Source organism: Saccoglossus kowalevskii, chromosome 17, assembly GCF_978046115.1.
Source record: "Saccoglossus kowalevskii chromosome 17, keSacKowa6.1, whole genome shotgun sequence".
NCBI classification, from domain to species: domain Eukaryota; kingdom Metazoa; phylum Hemichordata; class Enteropneusta; family Harrimaniidae; genus Saccoglossus; species Saccoglossus kowalevskii.
Window position 1 is genome coordinate 33,630,819 of NC_140657.1, and position 20,199 is coordinate 33,651,017.

Here is a 20,199-nt window from a genome sequence, read left to right on the forward strand (position 1 = left end):
AATATAATTTTATATATTGTTTGTGTCAATAGACTTTTCACCTGCTTTTCATCGAAAATGTTTATCACAACTAATCGACCAGGCATGCCACATGCTGTGGGTAATAGTGCGACTGATTTTAGTTGTAGAGACAGGAACCAATATTAGAGACTAGCTATGATTACACTTTTTCATGAGACATTCAATGCATCATCCCCATAAATGATGACATTTATTAAGTGTTAATTGCTCTCTCGATATTGTCAAGCTCAGTCCGCATTCACCCAAGTGGCTGCATGGTAAAGAACTGTGGAATAGAGGTGTAGAAATAAAATGTGTTTGATGCAGCATTCACAAAGCATGGTAATATTCATAATGTCTAGCTCAGTACCAAGCATAGTAGCATTCCCTTGGTCAGAGGTTAATCTGAGCTAGGGATATGTATGAAACAGTTCTGGATTCACAGATTCAGTTCAGCATAATGAAGCAGTGCCCTCGGTGATATTTACCAGCAGTGGTTAAAGCAGCCAGTCACAATTGATTATTAGTGTCATCATGGTGTTACATGACAAGGAAAGTCTTTTGAATATTTCTCTAATTATCATCAAATAAGCTGCATATTACGTACAACATTTTCTTGGTATTCAGTAGTGTGGCAAACAATTTGATGTTTGTATGCCATACAGAGAGCAAAGACTCATGGTTACACACAATGGAATTTGCCAATATTTTCCACTAAATCTCAGTCTTTGAGATACATTTCAGTGATGTGAATACTTCCTCTTGCAGTAAAGAATAATGTTCTGATCTGAACACAAAGAGAGGATGTTCACTGTCAATGTGGTAATGAACATTTACCCTAACGCCCCCCCCCTTGTGAGGTAAGCTATAGTTCTGGAGTTGTTGCATCCCAGACTCACTTTGATTGTTACTTCATCATATGTACCTCCAACTCTCTTGAAACAAATCTGTGATCATCGAAATTCGAAATGGAGACGGAATGCTTCCCGACCACCAGGTCGTACTCATATCCTGCATAATTTTGAACTTTATATTGTCAACTTGACCGACCCATCCCATTGTTACACACAGCAGTGGAGTGATAGTCTACTTGACTGGCCTCTTCCATTGCCCCATAAATAGCAGTAGAGTGACAGAGGCAACTTGAATGACACCTTACATTGCCATACGAACAGCAATACAGTGATCCCATCCATTGTCCCACAGATAGCAGGAGAGTGATAGAGTCAACTTGAATGACATCTTCCATTGCCGTACAAACAGCAGTACAGTGATCTCATCCATTGTCCCATAGATAGCAGTAGAGTGATAGCGTCAACTTGATTGACCCCATCCAGTGCCCCACACATGGCGCTAGTGATAGAGTCAACTTGATTGACCCCTTCCAGCACCCCACACATGGCACTAGAGTGATATAGGCAACCTGAATAACCTCTTCCATTGTGTCCCACACATAGCACTGGAGTGATAGAAACAACTTGTTTGTCCTCTTTCATTTCCCCACACATAGCGGTAAAATGATAGAGTCAACTTGATTGACCTTTTCTATTGCCCCACACATAGCAGTAGAGTGATAGAGGCAACTTGAATGACTACTTCCACTGCCCTACATATAGCAGTACAGTAATAGAGGCAACTTGAATGACTACTTCCACTGCCCTACACATAGCAGTACAGTAATATAGACAACTTGAATGACCTCTTCCATTGCCCCGAATATGGCACTAGATTAACAGAAACAACTTGAATGACCACTTCCATTGCTTCACACATAGCACTAGAGTGATAGAGTTAACTTGATTGACCTTTTCTATTGCCCCACACATAGCAGTAGAGTAATAGAGGCAACTTGAATGACTCCTTTCACTGCCCTACATATAGCAGTACAGTGATAGAGACAACTTGAATGACTTCTTCCACTGCCCTACATATAGCAGTACAGTGATAGAGACAACTTGAATGACCTCTTCCACTGCCCTACACATAGTAGTACAGAGATAGAGACAACTTGAATGACTCCTTCCACTGCCCTACATACAGCAGTACAGTGATAGAGACAACTTGAATGACTCCTTCCACTGCCCTACATATAGCAGTACAGTGATAGAGACAACTTGAATGACTCCTTCCACTGCCCTACATATAGTAGTACAGTGATAGAGACAACTTGAATGACCACTTCCATTGCCCCACACATGGCGCTAGAGTGATAGAGTCAACTTGATTGACCTTTTCTATTGCCCCACACATGGCGCTAGAGTAATAGAGGCAACTTGAATGACTCCTTCCACTGCCCTACATATAGCAGTACAGTGATAGAGACAACTTGAATGACTACTTCCACTGCCCTACACATAGCAGTACAGTAATATAGACAACTTGAATGACTCCTTCCACTGCCCTACACATAGTAGTACAGTGATAGAGGCAACTAGAATGACTCCTTCCACTGCCCTACATATAGCAGTACAGTGATAGAGACAACTTGAATGACTACTTCCACTGCCCTACACATAGCAGTACAGTAATATAGACAACTTGAATGACCTCTTCCACTGCCCTACACATAGTAGTACAGTGATAGAGTCAACTTGATTGACCTTTTCTATTGCCCCACACATAGCAGTAGAGTAATAGAGGCAACTTGAATGACTCCTTCCACTGCCCTACATATAGCAGTACAGTGATAGAGACAACTTGAATGACTACTTCCACTGCCCTACACATAGCAGTACAGTAATATAGACAACTTGAATGACTACTTCCACTGCCCTACACATAGTAGTACAGTGATAGAGACAACTTGAATGACCACTTCCATTGCTTCACACATAGCACTAGAGTGATAGAGGCAACTTGAATGACTCCTTCCACTGCCCTACATATAGCAGTACAGTGATAGAGGCAACTTGAATGACTCCTTCCACTGCCCTACATATAGCAGTACAGTGATAGAGACAACTTGAATGACTTCTTCCACTGCCCTACATATAGTAGTACAGTGATAGAGGCAACTTGAATGACATCTTCCACTGCCCTACATATAGCAGTACAGTGATAGAGACAACTTGAATGACTCCTTCCACTGCCCTACACATAGTAGTACAGTGATAGAGACAACTTGAATGACTCCTTCCACTGCCCTACATATAGCAGTACAGTGATAGAGACAACTTTAATGACCTCTTCCATTGCTTCACACATAGCACTAGAGTAATAGAGGCAACTTGAATGACTCCTTCCACTGCCCTACATATAGCAGTACAGTGATAGAGGCAACTTGAATGACTCCTTCTACTGCCCTACATATAGCAGTACAGTGATAGAGACAACTTGAATGACTTCTTCCACTGCCCTACATATAGTAGTACAGTGATAGAGGCAACTTGAATGATATCTTCCACTGCCCTACATATAGCAGTACAGTGATAGAGACAACTTGAATGACTCCTTCCACTGCCCTACATACAGCAGTACAGTGATAGAGACAACTTGAATGACTCCTTCCACTGCCCTACATATAGCAGTACAGTGATAGAGACAACTTGAATGACTCCTTCCACTGCCCTACATATAGTAGTACAGTGATAGAGACAACTTGAATGACCACTTCCATTGCCCCACACATGGCGCTAGAGTGATAGAGTCAACTTGATTGACCTTTTCTATTGCCCCACACATGGCGCTAGAGTAATAGAGGCAACTTGAATGACTCCTTCCACTGCCCTACATATAGCAGTACAGTGATAGAGACAACTTGAATGACTACTTCCACTGCCCTACACATAGCAGTACAGTAATATAGACAACTTGAATGACTCCTTCCACTGCCCTACACATAGTAGTACAGTGATAGAGGCAACTAGAATGACTCCTTCCACTGCCCTACATATAGCAGTACAGTGATAGAGACAACTTGAATGACTACTTCCACTGCCCTACACATAGCAGTACAGTAATATAGACAACTTGAATGACCTCTTCCACTGCACTACACATAGTAGTACAGTGATAGAGTCAACTTGATTGACCTTTTCTATTGCCCCACACATAGCAGTAGAGTAATAGAGGCAACTTGAATGACTCCTTCCACTGCCCTACATATAGCAGTACAGTGATAGAGACAACTTGAATGACTACTTCCACTGCCCTACACATAGCAGTACAGTAATATAGACAACTTGAATGACTACTTCCACTGCCCTACACATAGTAGTACAGTGATAGAGACAACTTGAATGACCACTTCCATTGCTTCACACATAGCACTAGAGTGATAGAGGCAACTTGAATGACTCCTTCCACTGCCCTACATATAGCAGTACAGTGATAGAGGCAACTTGAATGACTCCTTCCACTGCCCTACATATAGCAGTACAGTGATAGAGACAACTTGAATGACTTCTTCCACTGCCCTACATATAGTAGTACAGTGATAGAGGCAACTTGAATGACATCTTCCACTGCCCTACATATAGCAGTACAGTGATAGAGACAACTTGAATGACTCCTTCCACTGCCCTACACATAGTAGTACAGTGATAGAGACAACTTGAATGACTCCTTCCACTGCCCTACATATAGCAGTACAGTGATAGAGACAACTTTAATGACCTCTTCCATTGCTTCACACATAGCACTAGAGTAATAGAGGCAACTTGAATGACTCCTTCCACTGCCCTACATATAGCAGTACAGTGATAGAGGCAACTTGAATGACTCCTTCTACTGCCCTACATATAGCAGTACAGTGATAGAGACAACTTGAATGACTTCTTCCACTGCCCTACATATAGTAGTACAGTGATAGAGGCAACTTGAATGACATCTTCCACTGCCCTACATATAGCAGTACAGTGATAGAGACAACTTGAATGACTCCTTCCACTGCCCTACACATAGTAGTACAGTGATAGAGACAACTTGAATGACTCCTTCCACTGCCCTACATATAGCAGTACAGTGATAGAGACAACTTTAATGACCTCTTCCACTGCCCTACACATAGTAGTACAGTGATAGAGACAACTTGAATGACCTCTTCCATTGCCCCACACATGGCACTAGATTAACAGAGGCAACTTGAATGACCACTTCCACTGCCCTACACATAGCAGTACAGTAATATAGACAACTTGAATGACCTCTTCCATTGCCCCGAATATGGCACTAGATTAACAGAGACAACTTGAATGACCACTTCCATTGCTTCACACATAGCACTAGAGTGATAGAGTCAACTTGATTGACCTTTTCTATTGCCCCACACATAGCAGTAGAGTAATAGAGGCAACTTGATTGACCCCTTCCATTGCCCCAAACATGGCACTAGATTAACAGAGACAACTTGAATGACCTCTTCCATTGTCCCGCACTAGAGTGATAGAGTCAACTTGATTGATCCCTTCCATTGCCTCACACATAGCTGTAGGTAGGTATGTGCAGTATCAGAATTCCATCAGAATTCATTCCCTAAGTGTACATTAAAGTGTAAATACATCTTAAATTAATTGATGTCCAGCTATTTACATACAAGACTCACTGGATTCAATACATTCTAAGCCATGTATTGAGTTTTGCAAACAACTAAATGCATTTAAGTATGTCTTGACTGTACTACAAACGCAAATACCTACCCTAATGAGATCTGATTTATCAGCTAATCCTGCCCAGTACAATAGCAGCAAGTAGACACATATCAGGATCAGTACCGTCAATAGAACTGCATAGTTATCTGACAAATCACTCCAACTTAGGGCTTTGAAATCAATGGTGTTTGGTGGAACAAAGAATGATGAACCAAACGACGTTAAGTGGTTACACATGCATCGGCTGAATTTGGAGTTTGAGATAGCACTCACCTTAAAAAGAAAACAAATGTAATTAGATAATAATACAGATTAAAATGTTTTAGAATATTCAAATCAATTCCTAGTGATTAGACAGAACACAGGGTCTCTTTCTTCTGTCAGAATATATTATCGCTGACAGACTGATCAAAGCAATTGTTCTTTTGATATATATTCCAGTATTTTACGGATTAGTCAAATATATAGTATATCCCATCACCCAAATCCTGCTACTAATACTTAACAGAAACTATGAGTTAACCTCTACTAAAGGCTCCTTTGATTATCAGAATAGAACTGTTAATATTGATTGTCCGTGGTATTTTTCTAAATACAGTATATCTTATCAATTGGTAGAGCGTTTATTAGTTGAAGGTTCGAGCTTAATCCATTACTAAGAATATGATTGATTTTTCAGGGACAGCCCTAAAATGATGTAACTTGCAAGATAATTACATATTAAACTTAATGAATAAATATAACTAGACAATGTTCCTGTCCCTGCTATGACTTTGTGAAGAAATATTGTCATTGTTGTTTAAGCAAAACAATGCATACATTTAAAGATATATGCCTAAATGACACATATACAGCTGCTGAAAAATGAGTTATTGCTCTAAAAATTCATTTTCAGCTACCCGAATACTACTAAGAACAGTCAACATGACTTAATCTAACATTCACTTATATACTGAAAACATAACAAAAAAAAGTTGTTTGCGTAAGACTCAGAATAGATAGGTCAAATCATACATGGAGATTAACAACAAGGAGTTGACCCCTACCTCGTATTTAATATGAAGCTCATTGAAAGGCCAACATTCAGTTATTAACAACTAATACTTATGGTATAACAGTTCTTGTGTTCGACTGGTGCTATTGTGTTAGAGAATGTGCACATTCTAGCAAGCAGTTCCGAACAAGGAATACGGAATGTACTCTCAGCAATGATTCAATAACGCCTGCCTGGCACAAACATACATTTAAAATATGTGCATATATTTACTTATTATGCTGTATTTTCCCGTCTAGCGTATCAACGTTTGTTATTATTATTTATTAATCCTTTATTTCAGGCCAAAAAAGTCCCATATTAAATACATAACAAACACGAACACTAATAAATACAACGTCTAAGATTAGTCCAAAATTTGGATAAGAAAAAATTGTCAGAGTTGACACAAGTACGAATTAAAGCTTAAGTAGGCGCTGACTGAAGTTATATAATGCCTTGCGCTGAAGAGATTCAAAGTTGAAAATATTTCTATTTACGCAATCACCACTGGCGCTGCTAGCCCGTTTAAGGCTAAATACCAATCTTATAGCGTTATTATAAGCCACTCGCACAGTATTCACAATTTGTGGACGATAAACACACCAAACATTCAAACAATATATACTGTATAATACGTTCTAAATAACAAACACTTAACGTACTCTGAACTTTTTATAAATTTTCGTAAAAGAAAATTTTCCCTAGCATAAATACACCGCAATTGTCGCTTCATATCAGCTTCATCCTTGCCATCTGATGACACCATATAGCCCAGGTACTTTTTCACTAAGACGAAAACCAGAGGTTTACCAAACAAGTACACGCTTGGGACGCTTGTCTGTCCCCACGTTTTTGGAAAAAATACATGCATTCTGTCTTAGTAGTGTGGAAAAGAATGTCAAAATCCTCACCATAACACTCGTAGATCTCAGCGAGCTTTTTTAATGATTTGACAGAAGGTGAAACTAACAAAATATCATCAGCATAAAAAAGATGATTCATTATTTTACCAGCTAAATGACATCCAACACCCGCTTGTTGCAGCCTAGTACTGAGATCATCAATATACATTGAAAATAACGTCGACGAAAGAATGCTTCCTTGTCGAACTCCATTGGTCACTCAAAAGGACGCAGATATTTCTGAAGCCCATCGGATACAAACAGTTTGACCTCGATACCAATGCAATAGACAACGCACAATGAATACAGTCATTCCCCTATCAAGTAATCTTTTGAATAACTTCCAATGGTTTACCCTGTTGCGTCCATGAAACAAGCAAAAACGGGCGAGTTGTGACTTTTATAAAAGTCGACAATTTCCTTCACTACGAAGATGCACATTTCTGTTGAATGCTTGCGTTTAAACCCAAACTGAAAATCAAAATTTAAAATGCACAACTCAAATAATTTCGATAAAACGGTTACTATGGCAACAGGTCTATAGTTATTCACTCTTGTGATATCGTTTGTTCCACGTTGATCAGGATTTCATTGTAAAGGTTTCTGTTAATAATGTATTGGCTTTAATATTGTCACCTTACTAAGGGTGTAGTTGCAGGCAGTATTTAAATATAGGATTATTTTTGTTTAATCTGATCATAAAACTAGAAATATGTATATATCATGATGAAACATATCATAATGAACATATGAAAATATATCAAACAAAGCTAAACATTTAAGAACTGGTTAGGGAATGTTTAAGTATATTGATTTAAAATGTGTATACCTAGAATGACTGCTTGTGCACACGCAACGCTAAATGGCACTAAATGGCACTAACATACATAGATTGAATCCAAAATAATAGAACTAACGACAGCTAATTTAAAAGTAAAGATTCACCTAAAACTAGAATTATGGTCACAATTATTTTTGCACCTGTAATGCAGTTATAACTTCAATATATTTCTACATTTATTGAGCATTGACCATCAAATATGTGAGACTTACGTAGCAACCATCTGAGCTCCACTTTTGGTCTGTTTCACTCCAATACCGGCATCCATATGCAAATTTTGCCAATGTGTAATTATGGGTAATATTACCACTAGTATCATTGAACTCATAATCCAATGGTATAACCCAGGTTGCATCACTGGTCATATTGTCGCCAGACGAAGATGTTGTAAGATTGTTTGTTGCCTGGAATGATGTTGGAGTTGTAAACTGAATGGTTGTGGGTGTAGATGTTGTAGTCGCATTGATGGCAGTGCCATTGTCTTCAATATCAAAACTGTAATTTCCCACTGTGTCCACTTGAGTCTCTATTGTCCCATTATAGGTTTGGTTTAATACTACAAACAAGGATTTATATTTTAGTTTACATATAATCATTTGTTAGCTGTATAAAAAGACATAATTTTTCTAAGATGTATATAATTCAAATAAGGTAATAATTGCGTTCGATCACTGCTGACAACACACCAACAATGGGAGCGAGCCCATACACCTATGCACATTAGTTAGACAGTAGTTTTAAAAGTAATTCCCACTTCAGCATCAATGATAGCAAGTAAGATAATGTGTAAACTAGTCTTATAAACGATATAATCATTTCGGGGAATTACATTTTTCACTAGTGTGAACAATAATTCATTCATTAAAAATAGCAAACCTTACCAATTTCTTGTAATCCGAGAATATAGTTTCCACGATCTATAACATAGTCACTTGGTAAGAAAAATGTGTAGCGTAATTCTTCGATTATATCCAAGTCAAGCTCATCCCATTGTGCTTCAGTCAAGTTCAATTCATGTGGAATAGGAGTCATTAAGTCATAGTCATCGATGCTTGGATGATCTTCAAACTTAATATAAGCATTATACACAACACGTGGGTCAATAGCGCGAATGATAAGGGACATGGAGGTATTCGCTTCTTCCGCTGTTATATTCTGATAAGATAACTCTTCTTCATACTCGGTTCTAAATTCCGCAACTACTACTTCAATGTCTTCAAATGAGTTGAACGTAATTTCATACAGACTTGTAGTATCAGAAACTGGTAGTCCTTCACCCATAGCATCTGTGAACGCAAGACCGAGTACTGAAGAGGTTACGTTGTCAGCAGTGTCATCCCAGGCAAAGAGATTATCTGTCATTTCCGTTACCTAATAAAACAATTTAAAAATGCAGATAGTGTGTCACATAAATGTCTAACATCTTTATGATATATTTCATATTGACAAGATTGTATGTATTTATTGGTTCATCATAAATTCCCAATTTAGTCAGGTTCTTGATTCCAGATAAGACAATAAATCTGTCAAAAAAAACACCTATCGACCAAAGTGGGGAGACAAGTGTACACCAGCGTTATATTGTCAACATTTCAAGTTTGAAATTCAAAGGCATTGTTGAATCATGTCAGGGAAAACGATATTTGTGGATGTTGTTATTGATTTCACAATCACTGTACATTTTACCAATAGTTACATTTGTTATTGTTGGTTTTGACATTTTCGCTTCCAGTGCGCTTAGACTGTTGCTAACAATTACACTGGTATTATTGTATTAATAAATTGCATGAAACATAACTTTTAACGATCTTAACATATACCGCTATATTTAAGAGTTGGGATGGGATGCGAAATTTTACAAAACTTACCTCTACATTCAAATATCCTTCTTCTGTAGTTGGTAAACTATCCAATTTTGGGAGACTAAATGTACCACTATTTGTGTTGAAACTTTGGTTGGCCATCTGTAGTGGTGTAGATCTCATGGCTTGAATGAGGAGTGTATCCGATCCTAAGAAAACTTGTTCCTGTCCAACAAGTCTGTCAGCAATGGATAGCATAGCAGCCTTATGTGCAACTTCTAGAGCATGGTTTGTTACACTTGATACCTGTAGACGACAGTGAAGAGACGGAAAAACAATGCAATTCAAATTCACCAGGCAGCTAAACTGATCGTATATAGATCTCAGGACAAATCATGAGTTTTCTGACGCACAAACTACACACACAAATATATAATATAACGAGTAACCTTGTTTCACCTTTGATGAGCCCAAATAATCCCTTTCAATGCAGTTTTATCTAATTTGTATAAATAAGAACCAGCCATCTAAAATTTGACATTAACTACATACTTATGGGGGTATATTTTAGATTTTATAACCTATACAATAAGTGTTAGTTGGTACACACTACATATATATTAGATGGCGTCACCAAAACGTAGTTGAAAGTGCATTCTGTTTTGTGTGAATAAGACAAAACAAAAATCCGAAAGTTTTGGAGATTTGGCATATAGCTCCGTATATCGACTAAATTACTATTACTAAACAAGTCATTGTCAATGACACGTCCCCGTTCCGTTCATATTTGAGTGACATATACATTCAAAGTAGATCATGACCGAAATCTCAGACCACTTTCAGTGGTCTGATCCGAAATGCACCTGCATATGTACAACACATTGTATGATGTGTGTGAAGTGTGGTCTTGATCTGTCCAGGCATGTCGGAGATATGGATCGAAAACTAAATTATTTAAAACAAAATGGCCGCCAGTCGGCCATTTTGAACTTGATCCAATGAAAAATTGGTGTGCATCAAGCTTATATTATGTTTAATATATGCACTAAATCTGAACAAAATCCATGCATGACTAAGATCCGGTTTCGGAATTGTGAAAATACGTGATTTTGATGCATTTTCGGCCTTAAAATGGCCGCTATTCGGCTATCGTTAATCGGATCATGAAAAAATGCATGTGCATATGTCCCATATAATGTGTGATGTATGAGTGAAGTTTGAACTTAATCGGTCCATGCATGTTCGAGATACAGGTGATCACGGACGCACGGACGCACACAGGGCAAACCATAAGTCCCCGTTTTCGGACTACGTCCGAACGGAGACTAATTACTGTTAGAATTAGGCTACTTGCGTGCGCAAAAGACAACTGCCCAACGAATTGTTTGACGCAGATACTATCGTAGTATAAAATAGTTGTATAATTCAAAAGGCTGCTTAATAGTCAAACAAGAAACAACACAATAGCCTGACGTGTAACACAGATTAATCTTAATGGAAATATTTATTTTGCAGTGTAGTCAATCTCCCCATCGTCGAACAGAGAATGTCGCGAGCGATACAGTGTTGTGATGACAAGCTAAAATGCTGAAAACAACTAAATCGGCGATGTTTGGTTACTGGAAGGGCAAGGCGTAACGGCGTATATTTTATCGTAGCTGTTGTATGTATTACTGACAATATAACTTAAAGGGATTGTTTAAGCTATGATACGTACTGCTGCCCTTTCTTCCTCCTTATATGTTTCACCTTTTTCTGCTTCCATCTCTCCAGGGGGTGTATCACCGTCATTTTGGGGCTCAGCAAACGTACTCTTACTATTACTGTATTGTTGTGAACCGGATTTCAAAATATTGCCAAGACCGAGCACCAAGTCTGGAATAGAGCATCAAACATTGTAGTAAATTGCAAATATCATAGCAGGATCATAATGTGATAAGGATATTGATTCCTACCTTTGGCTGCTGATATATCTTGATCAGATGAGGATGTGATTGACATCATTTTCTCGGTTACAGTATCCAAAGAATTTACAGCAAGCTTCTATACAAGACAATAAAAACACAGTTCTAGTTTATTCGCCTATATCGATATATCAAAATATTTCATTAGCCCAATTAAACTATATTTATTTGCAAATCTGTATAGAGTTGCATTCTTGAATTCACATAATATCACATAACAATTAAATTTAACAAGTTATTTAAAATAGCACAGTCTCGTTAGTTCATTTCATAGTGATCTAATAAGAGCTAAACATCAGACATTCAAAGAAAATGGGCGAATTACGTTTAAAGGAAACATGTAGTTGCAGACGGTAGCAGCAACATATTTATATGTGTCAACTAAATTGTAGTTAGTACGATGATATACATTCGTATTGTTACAGTTCTTAGTGGTATGAAAAAAAAAACATGCATAAATATATTTTATATCATGACTGATTTTCACAAGACATACATAATACAAACTGGAATAGTATAGTATAGTATATTTTATTTTATTTATGTTTTATTTGACACTAAATAATATATTTTGTTACATTATCTGTATGTATGTATATATGATATGATATGTGAATTTAGGCTCGTATTTAATCAGCCCAGTCATGTTCGAGATGCACAAATATCGTTTTCACAATACGTTTGCAAGGGAAATAAAAACCTTAATGTTCCAATATGCAGGATTCACTTATACAGGTCTATGGTCATATATGAAGTTTAACAATATACTTACCCGACTGTCAAGTGTTACTTCATCTGTTTTATCAGTAGTATCTCTGATGGCAATAGCTGCTTGTTGTGCAGCTCCTGGTGTCTGTACTCGATTTGAGATATTTTTCATAGTCTCTAACATAGAAAACCGAATCTCCTTTTTCTTTTTGGACGTGTCAGTTGAGTTAGCACAACTTGTAGCATTGGTCGTTATATTGGTTACGTCTGCATTTTGTGTCATATTGAGGCACTGACAACACATAAAAGTAATTTTAAAAATGACATTGAGTACACATAATTCTACTGTAGTTACAAATTTGATTAGACAATTTAACTATTACAAACCTCGTCTGGAATGTCAAAATTAATTTCCGATGATATACTGGATATATATTGCATAGCAGTTAATGTATTCCCCCATCCAACCATGGCATTCAAGTCACTGGATTCTCCCATGGTCAAGTTCAACAATTCATCATAACGTATGCCTTCTGGATCTGGTTTCTTCATCACCTATGGATTATAATGTTTTAGTGTTGAGATTTATCTGTTTTCTGATTCACAATATGGGCAGTGGACACCTGATGTAATATGTAGAATGAGTAGGTCAAACGGCCATAAAGTAAACAAACAACAGGCGAGTTAAAGTTATATTTTGTGTTGATAAATCATATTGCTGATAAGTCATATGATTTATGTTACAGTTGGTGTATCCAAAGAATTATTTCACATTTCAGAAATTCAATTTATGGATGTCACGCTATCACAATAATTCCGCATTCATCACACCCTATTTCGAGTTATAATTGTGGGGCATTATTTTGAAGTTCAGCAGACGTACACCTTATTAACCCCAGCTGGTGGAGTATGTTTTTTATTAATAATTTCACTGTTATTTTTGAAGCATATTTCAATACTTTCCGATTGACAACGTGGAAACAATGTGATTCACATTTTGTAAGTTTATAATTTTTAAAGAAAATAAATTTTACATCTGTGGTTTTCAGTCTAATGTATTCAAAATTAAAATCTTATTTATTGAGATATCATAAATTGGCAAATTAGATAATCGTCTAACCCCAGAGAATCTATAAACTTCAATAGAACGTGATGATTAGGCACATTATGCAAATTAGACAAGTAGAATCTGATGAAGTATTTATCATTGATTCAATTCAATTACATACCATGTTTTAATCAAATGCAATAATTGGTTTTGAGTTATAGGTAGAACATTGGATAATTGTTATATGCAGGTCTGTACATTGTCATATAGCATATATGTACCAAGTTTCATTGAAATGTAATTGTTATTACTTGAGATATTGGTGGAAAAACGATAATTGATTAATTATAATGCAAATAGGTGAATAATATGCACAGATTATTATTTAAACCAATCAGGTCTGTGCATAGTCCTAGAGTATCTATGTACAAATCTGCAATCATGTTACAGACAAAAATCCCATAGGAAGCCACGTACACACGCGCGCAACTTTACATCGTATCATCGTTGTGACGACACACATTGGACACACACACTTTTATCATAGTTGCGATATGAACTCGATCACATTTCTATATAGGGTTGCGTATAATTAAACTAAACATAGAATTGCGTTTTTTTCAAGTTAAATTAAATAAAAACTTAATATTCTGTCACGACATAGAAATGTTTGCAAAGCTTATGCTTAGGGCTCAAGGGCTTGTGTGAACATTTAATTCTGGAGTTCATAGCATTGTTACTGTGTGCACAATTGCAAATTCTTCTTGTAGTGCTTGAGATATTTTGTTGAACAAATTTTAAAGAATAATATGTCACAATGCTATTTCGACTGAACAATTTAAAGCAAAAATAGTCTTTATGCCACCGTTTAATCAGTCAAAAGATCTAAATCATCACATGACAGACATATTGGCAATTTATTTATCAATACACTGTAAATTAAAATGCCTACCTGTACTACAATGGTTTCAGTAGCAAAATCTCCTAATGCATCATATATTCTTACATCAATGTACACATGAAAAGAAGGCGGGGCACCCATACGCAATTTCGATGGGGGTGTGTAGGAATCAGGACCATAGTAAAATACGTCACTTTCATGTGAAGCTGTAATGAAAGAATTAATCTTTGTTTTACTTTTGCAACCATTGGTGCTTTGCAACTGTATTCCATTGACTGCTGCATATAAAACAGAAGGGTGAGACATTATGAGGTTAATCACAAAATACCAGATTTACATTCGAGTTCATCAGAGTACATCGTCAAGAAAAAAAAACACAGTTTATGATGTATGAGAATGCAGATTTCGGCATTTTGTATAACCATATTTTTGACCCGATGCATCTACATTGGCCTTTGCTGATACAAGATATGAGAGACATGCTATGCATCTGTGAGCAATGTACCAGGAAAATGACCAAAGCTGCGATGTTGAACATTGTGACATTCGTGTGTTATGGACTTCTTGTCTTGAAGAAATACAAAGGTAAGATTAATGACATCCTTATGATTAATGATCACTTGACCAGGTTCACAATGGTAATACAGACTAAAAAACAGACAGAAAAGTTGCGTACCGCAATCAAGGATGGAAAGCATATATGGCATCCCTTGTTTATGTGTACCATTCATGTATACAGTTCTACAAAGAATAGTACAACACGATTCGTGCCCCTCAACTGACTCCTGAGAGTGTGGCACGGTTCAAGCAAATGCAAAGGCAGGCAAAGAAGGACATACAATGAGTTCAGACACCGATGAAGTGTGTCAATGCATTGATGTTCTTCCACTCTTGAGCAGTTTTCCAGAGGTTGGTGTAGCAGTAGTAGATATCAGAGTTATCGATGGACATTACCTTACCCTACCTTCCACCTACATCTCCCTTAATGGACCATATACCTAAGCCTGAGAACTCATTTCAACTCGCAACTATTACTGAAACAGAAGTCCTGCATGCACTGTCTTCGTCGCCTTCTCATAAGTCATCCACCACTGGTGATATTACTATAGCAATCAAATTATCCATACAAACCATTGTACCATCTCTCACTCATATCTTCAACATGTCTATAAGACAGGGCATTATGCCATCAATGTAGAAGAAGGCTACTATTACACCAATATTCAAACAAGGCAAGAAGGATAAGCAGGATTTCCAGAACTATCGTCCAATCTCACTTTTACCAACCTTATCAAAGGTACTTGAAAAACTAGTCTGCAAACAACTAGTTCAATTCCTGGAAGCAAATAAGATTCTCCATCCCACCTTCTCTGGATTCAGACCAAGGCACTCCACAACTACACTTCTACAACGCCTTACAGATGACATTCTCGAAAACATGTACAATAAGAAACTGTCATGTCTTCTAATGTTAGACCTATCAAAAGCATTTGATAACGTCAACCATGATATTCTTCTCAACAAACTCAAGCATTACAATTTCCATCCCACAACCTTACATTGGTTCCGTAGCTACCTTTCTGACCACACTCACTCAGTGTGTTAAACTTGGTAGCCATTACTCCGAGCTCATTGGTGTCAAGACTGGTGTCCCACAAGTTAGTGTATGTGGACCTGTTTTATTTTCCATCTACATCAATGATCTGCCAACTTGGCTTCAATCTCCTTCACCAATATATGGTTACGCTGATGATCTCAATCTCCTCAAATCGTCTACCTACACCAACCTTGAATGCATTCACAATGAAATTGAACAAGAAAATTAAAAACCGCCTGCTACTTTGGTTTTCTGCTAACTCACGCTAACTCACTTCAACCCAACTTATCAAAATATCAGTATATGCTGTTTGGCACTCGTCAACAACTACAGAAAGTACTTGCTCACATCAAAACTCTCATTATAAAAGATCAAACAATTCACTCAACTACATCTGCAACTTGTCTTGGGCTGAGAATGGATTCTGAATTAAAATGGTGTAACCATATAGCCTACCCTCGTAGGACATGTGGATTCCGCCTATCACGCCTCGCAAGATCTCGTCGCTGCATTCCTGAGAAAGCTCGCAAGGACATAATCTCTGCCACAGTATTCTCACTACTTGATTACTGTGACACTGTGTATTCTAACTGCAGCATTACACTAAAAAGTAGTCTGCAACGTATCATCAACCTTGCTGTACGTATCCAATGCAAGTCTCCATTGCAAGATCAGCTCTTGGTTGGTCAACCATTCAAGACAGACAAACTCAACACTTTAATAAACTCGTTTACAAATGCAAGCAATATTTAGTCCCACCATACTTATCTGACCTTCTCATTTCAAACTCTGCCATCCATTTCTACAACACCAGAAATCGATTTCATATTTCAAAATCTCACACTCGCTCTTTTAAATATTGCGCAGCTACAGCTGCTAATAATATTGTATAATTTTATCTTACTACTTTGTTGTCAATTCATATTTTACCCCATTTATGCATTTTATCGTTTTGTTCGGACTGCTATGTTATTGTCATTTTTTATTGTAATTTTATTATATTATTTTGTAGTCATTTTATTTTATACCCTATTTATGCTTTTTATATTGTGTTCTCGTTATTTTTGCAGTAATTTGTTTAATTCTATGGTAATTTTTATATCCATATGCTGTGCACGAAAAAACATTTATGAATGTACTGTTCTAAATGAATAAATTACAAATAAATTACAAAATATTGCCACTGATCTTTATCATGTTCTTCTTCACGATGGATGAGCCAACATTTTGTACCACAATGCAACTGCCATCAGTGGACTTCAGGATGATCATAAAAGTCGAAACAGGCAGTCCCTGGAACAATGATGTCATATTCCAATGGGTTAGGAACCCACTGCAGGTAGCAACTCATCCTCATCATAAAGGGTACTGGCATCTAAGTCTTCTACTCATGGGTTGTTACCACTTACATAATGCTCTGAGACCATTGAATCCCACCATGCAGCCTACTTGGTGACACATGGTGACTGACTTGTGGGTCTCCAATCCTCGTTGGCCACCCACATGCATTTTTTGAGTTGGCAAACCCTGTCTTAATCCCCCTTTTCTCATACTGGAGTGCGATAAGACATTCGTTTGCTGCATTATGTCCTCTGTATTTCACAGGAAGCTTTGTGCAACCATCAAGCTTTGTGCAACCATCAAAACGTACAATAATATAGCAGTAGTCTAAAGGCTTTGTATTGGGTGTTACTTTTTGATGGGTCATCATAGAAAATGGGGTTGGTGCCTGTTTATGATGATTCTAGAAAGAATACTTGGTGCTTCTTCTGGCAACTCAACCCTCACTGCTGTTTTACCTATAACACAGCATTCTGGCTTGTGGGCCTCTATCAGATCTTCTTGAGTGTCTTCTGGATAGTGGGAAAGCCCTAATGCCCCGGTCTCATGGGCCTGCAGGACTACCTCCCAGTGGTGACGGGGCACTGGGTCTGTATATTCCTCCCTGCCATTAGCATTGTTTGTCTTAAGTTGATCCGAAGTAAGATTCTACTACCTATGACCGCTGCATAATAATAGGCTCACCTGTATTGTTATCATCAAACAGCTTCAGGATGTCCTTCTGGTAGTCCTGAGTTGTTCGAAAAATTGTTGGTACAGGTTTGGGGTCAAACTCTTTCACAGTGGCTTTTCTCTTCTTAGACGAGACAGGGGGAAGGTCAATATCTCTAAGCAGTAATGGTTTTAGCAAGTGCTTCATTGCTTTTGGGATTGGTTCATCCAGGATGTTGTGAACACTCTTGATTAGCTCCGGTGCTTTCAATTCATATGTATGGTTTGATGGATATGGTACATTAATGGTGTTCAGAACAGTAGTAGTACAGTCATGGCAAATCAGTGGTCAATCTTCAAAGAACGGCAACAATGCAATTTGTGGGCTATTTACCCTTATGTCATTCGTTCGAGTACATATCGTAAAACAATCACAACATTTTGGTAAATACTATTTAATGTTAAAGTGAATTTAGTGAGATAGATCGGTCCGTACTTTCATGCTGGTAGACAGTTGATGAAACGTTTGAATAAATAATGTTGTTATACTCTTGAAAAAACGTAATAATAATTTGCTTTTATATTCAATAGGTTGAATATCTGCAGGCGACCTTCTTAATATTTGCTAGATTGACTTACTATATAAAATGTATGACACTTTACAATATTGGTCAATAGATACATACGTTTGAACAATTATATGTGAACAATATTGACCTGGCCAAGGTCTATATAGAGATTTGTCAATACACTCTGAGAATCGACAAATCTGTACATCGACTGAGGTTTGGGTCAATATTTTTATTGTTATACCAAATAAAACAAACATTTTCTAAAAGGCTGAATTGCAAGATCTACTCTGCCAAAGTTTTCAATTACAACATCCAAGTTCTTTATTCACAAGCAGCTGCTTCATCACACTTCCGATGCTTCGCATAAACCCTTCCTAAATTACCGTAACATTGAAGATTGTAGATATTAACAGAAGCCGCGATGTTTTTACATACTGCACTAGGGGTCAATCGGACGTAAATAAAACGCAATATAACAACACATTTCCGGTTAAACTATCAATTCATTGAAACCTGTATGAACGTATTCGTACGTACGTTCGAACAAAAGTACAAATTGTAAATCTACTATGCCTGTCATTTCGAAGCAGTCTGCGCAACAATGTATTGCTGGTCAATGGTTTGAAAGCGCCATCTCCCTGTAGAAATAGTTTGCTTGTGCAGACGATGTTCAATTTCAAATTTTAATATCATGCGTATTTATTTGAATAATTATCAGTAGCACATTCATTTAACACGTAGAGGTAAATCAACTATAGGCATATCTTAGAATATATAGGTAACTTACCATGGATCCTGCTTCTGAACTCGTAGGTTAAACCGCTACTCGTGGCAGGAGCATCACCAATTTTTATATCAGGCCTCTTTATAGTTGCTAAGCCTTCATCAACCCAGTCAAAGCAAGATATTTCGAATTTGTCCTCTACGTAACCTGTAACACAAATACAATACAGGTATGTCTAAGTATCTATTCATATCAGTCTATTCTTACCAATGTTTTTCCTGGCCTAAAAACAAGTGTTTCAATCCACATGTTTCAAAGTATTGCTTGCGAGATCGGAAGACTGTAGTAAGCTACAACACATTGTTACACCGTATCAGTTAAACCCATGTTCTGACTATATAATGGATCTAGAACAAAGGCGTTCATAATGCCTCTTTCAGCGTAATGTCGACTTCTCTGATGAGAGATCCAGTAAACCTGTATATTTCATTATTTCCCTTGTGAATAAACTCTTGCCAATTCCT

General features: G+C 37.4%; 1 protein-coding gene across 1 annotated transcript in view; it reads right to left on the reverse strand.

Annotated features, from left to right (window-relative positions):
* The window catches only part of LOC100374130 (polycystin family receptor for egg jelly-like), a 42,361-nt gene that overhangs the window by 11,127 nt on the left and 11,035 nt on the right, over positions 1-20,199 (reverse strand). The window contains exons 7-16 of the mRNA XM_085492000.1: positions 19,739-19,882; positions 14,842-14,996; positions 13,229-13,396; positions 12,906-13,133; positions 12,125-12,212; positions 11,887-12,044; positions 10,236-10,475; positions 9,249-9,738; positions 8,580-8,923; positions 5,637-5,861 (exon numbers count right to left, since the gene is read on the reverse strand). Of these exons, the coding sequence (XP_085348126.1) occupies positions 5,637-5,861; positions 8,580-8,923; positions 9,249-9,738; positions 10,236-10,475; positions 11,887-12,044; positions 12,125-12,212; positions 12,906-13,133; positions 13,229-13,396; positions 14,842-14,996; positions 19,739-19,882 (2,240 nt within the window). The remainder of the gene's footprint in view (positions 1-5,636; positions 5,862-8,579; positions 8,924-9,248; positions 9,739-10,235; positions 10,476-11,886; positions 12,045-12,124; positions 12,213-12,905; positions 13,134-13,228; positions 13,397-14,841; positions 14,997-19,738; positions 19,883-20,199) is intronic.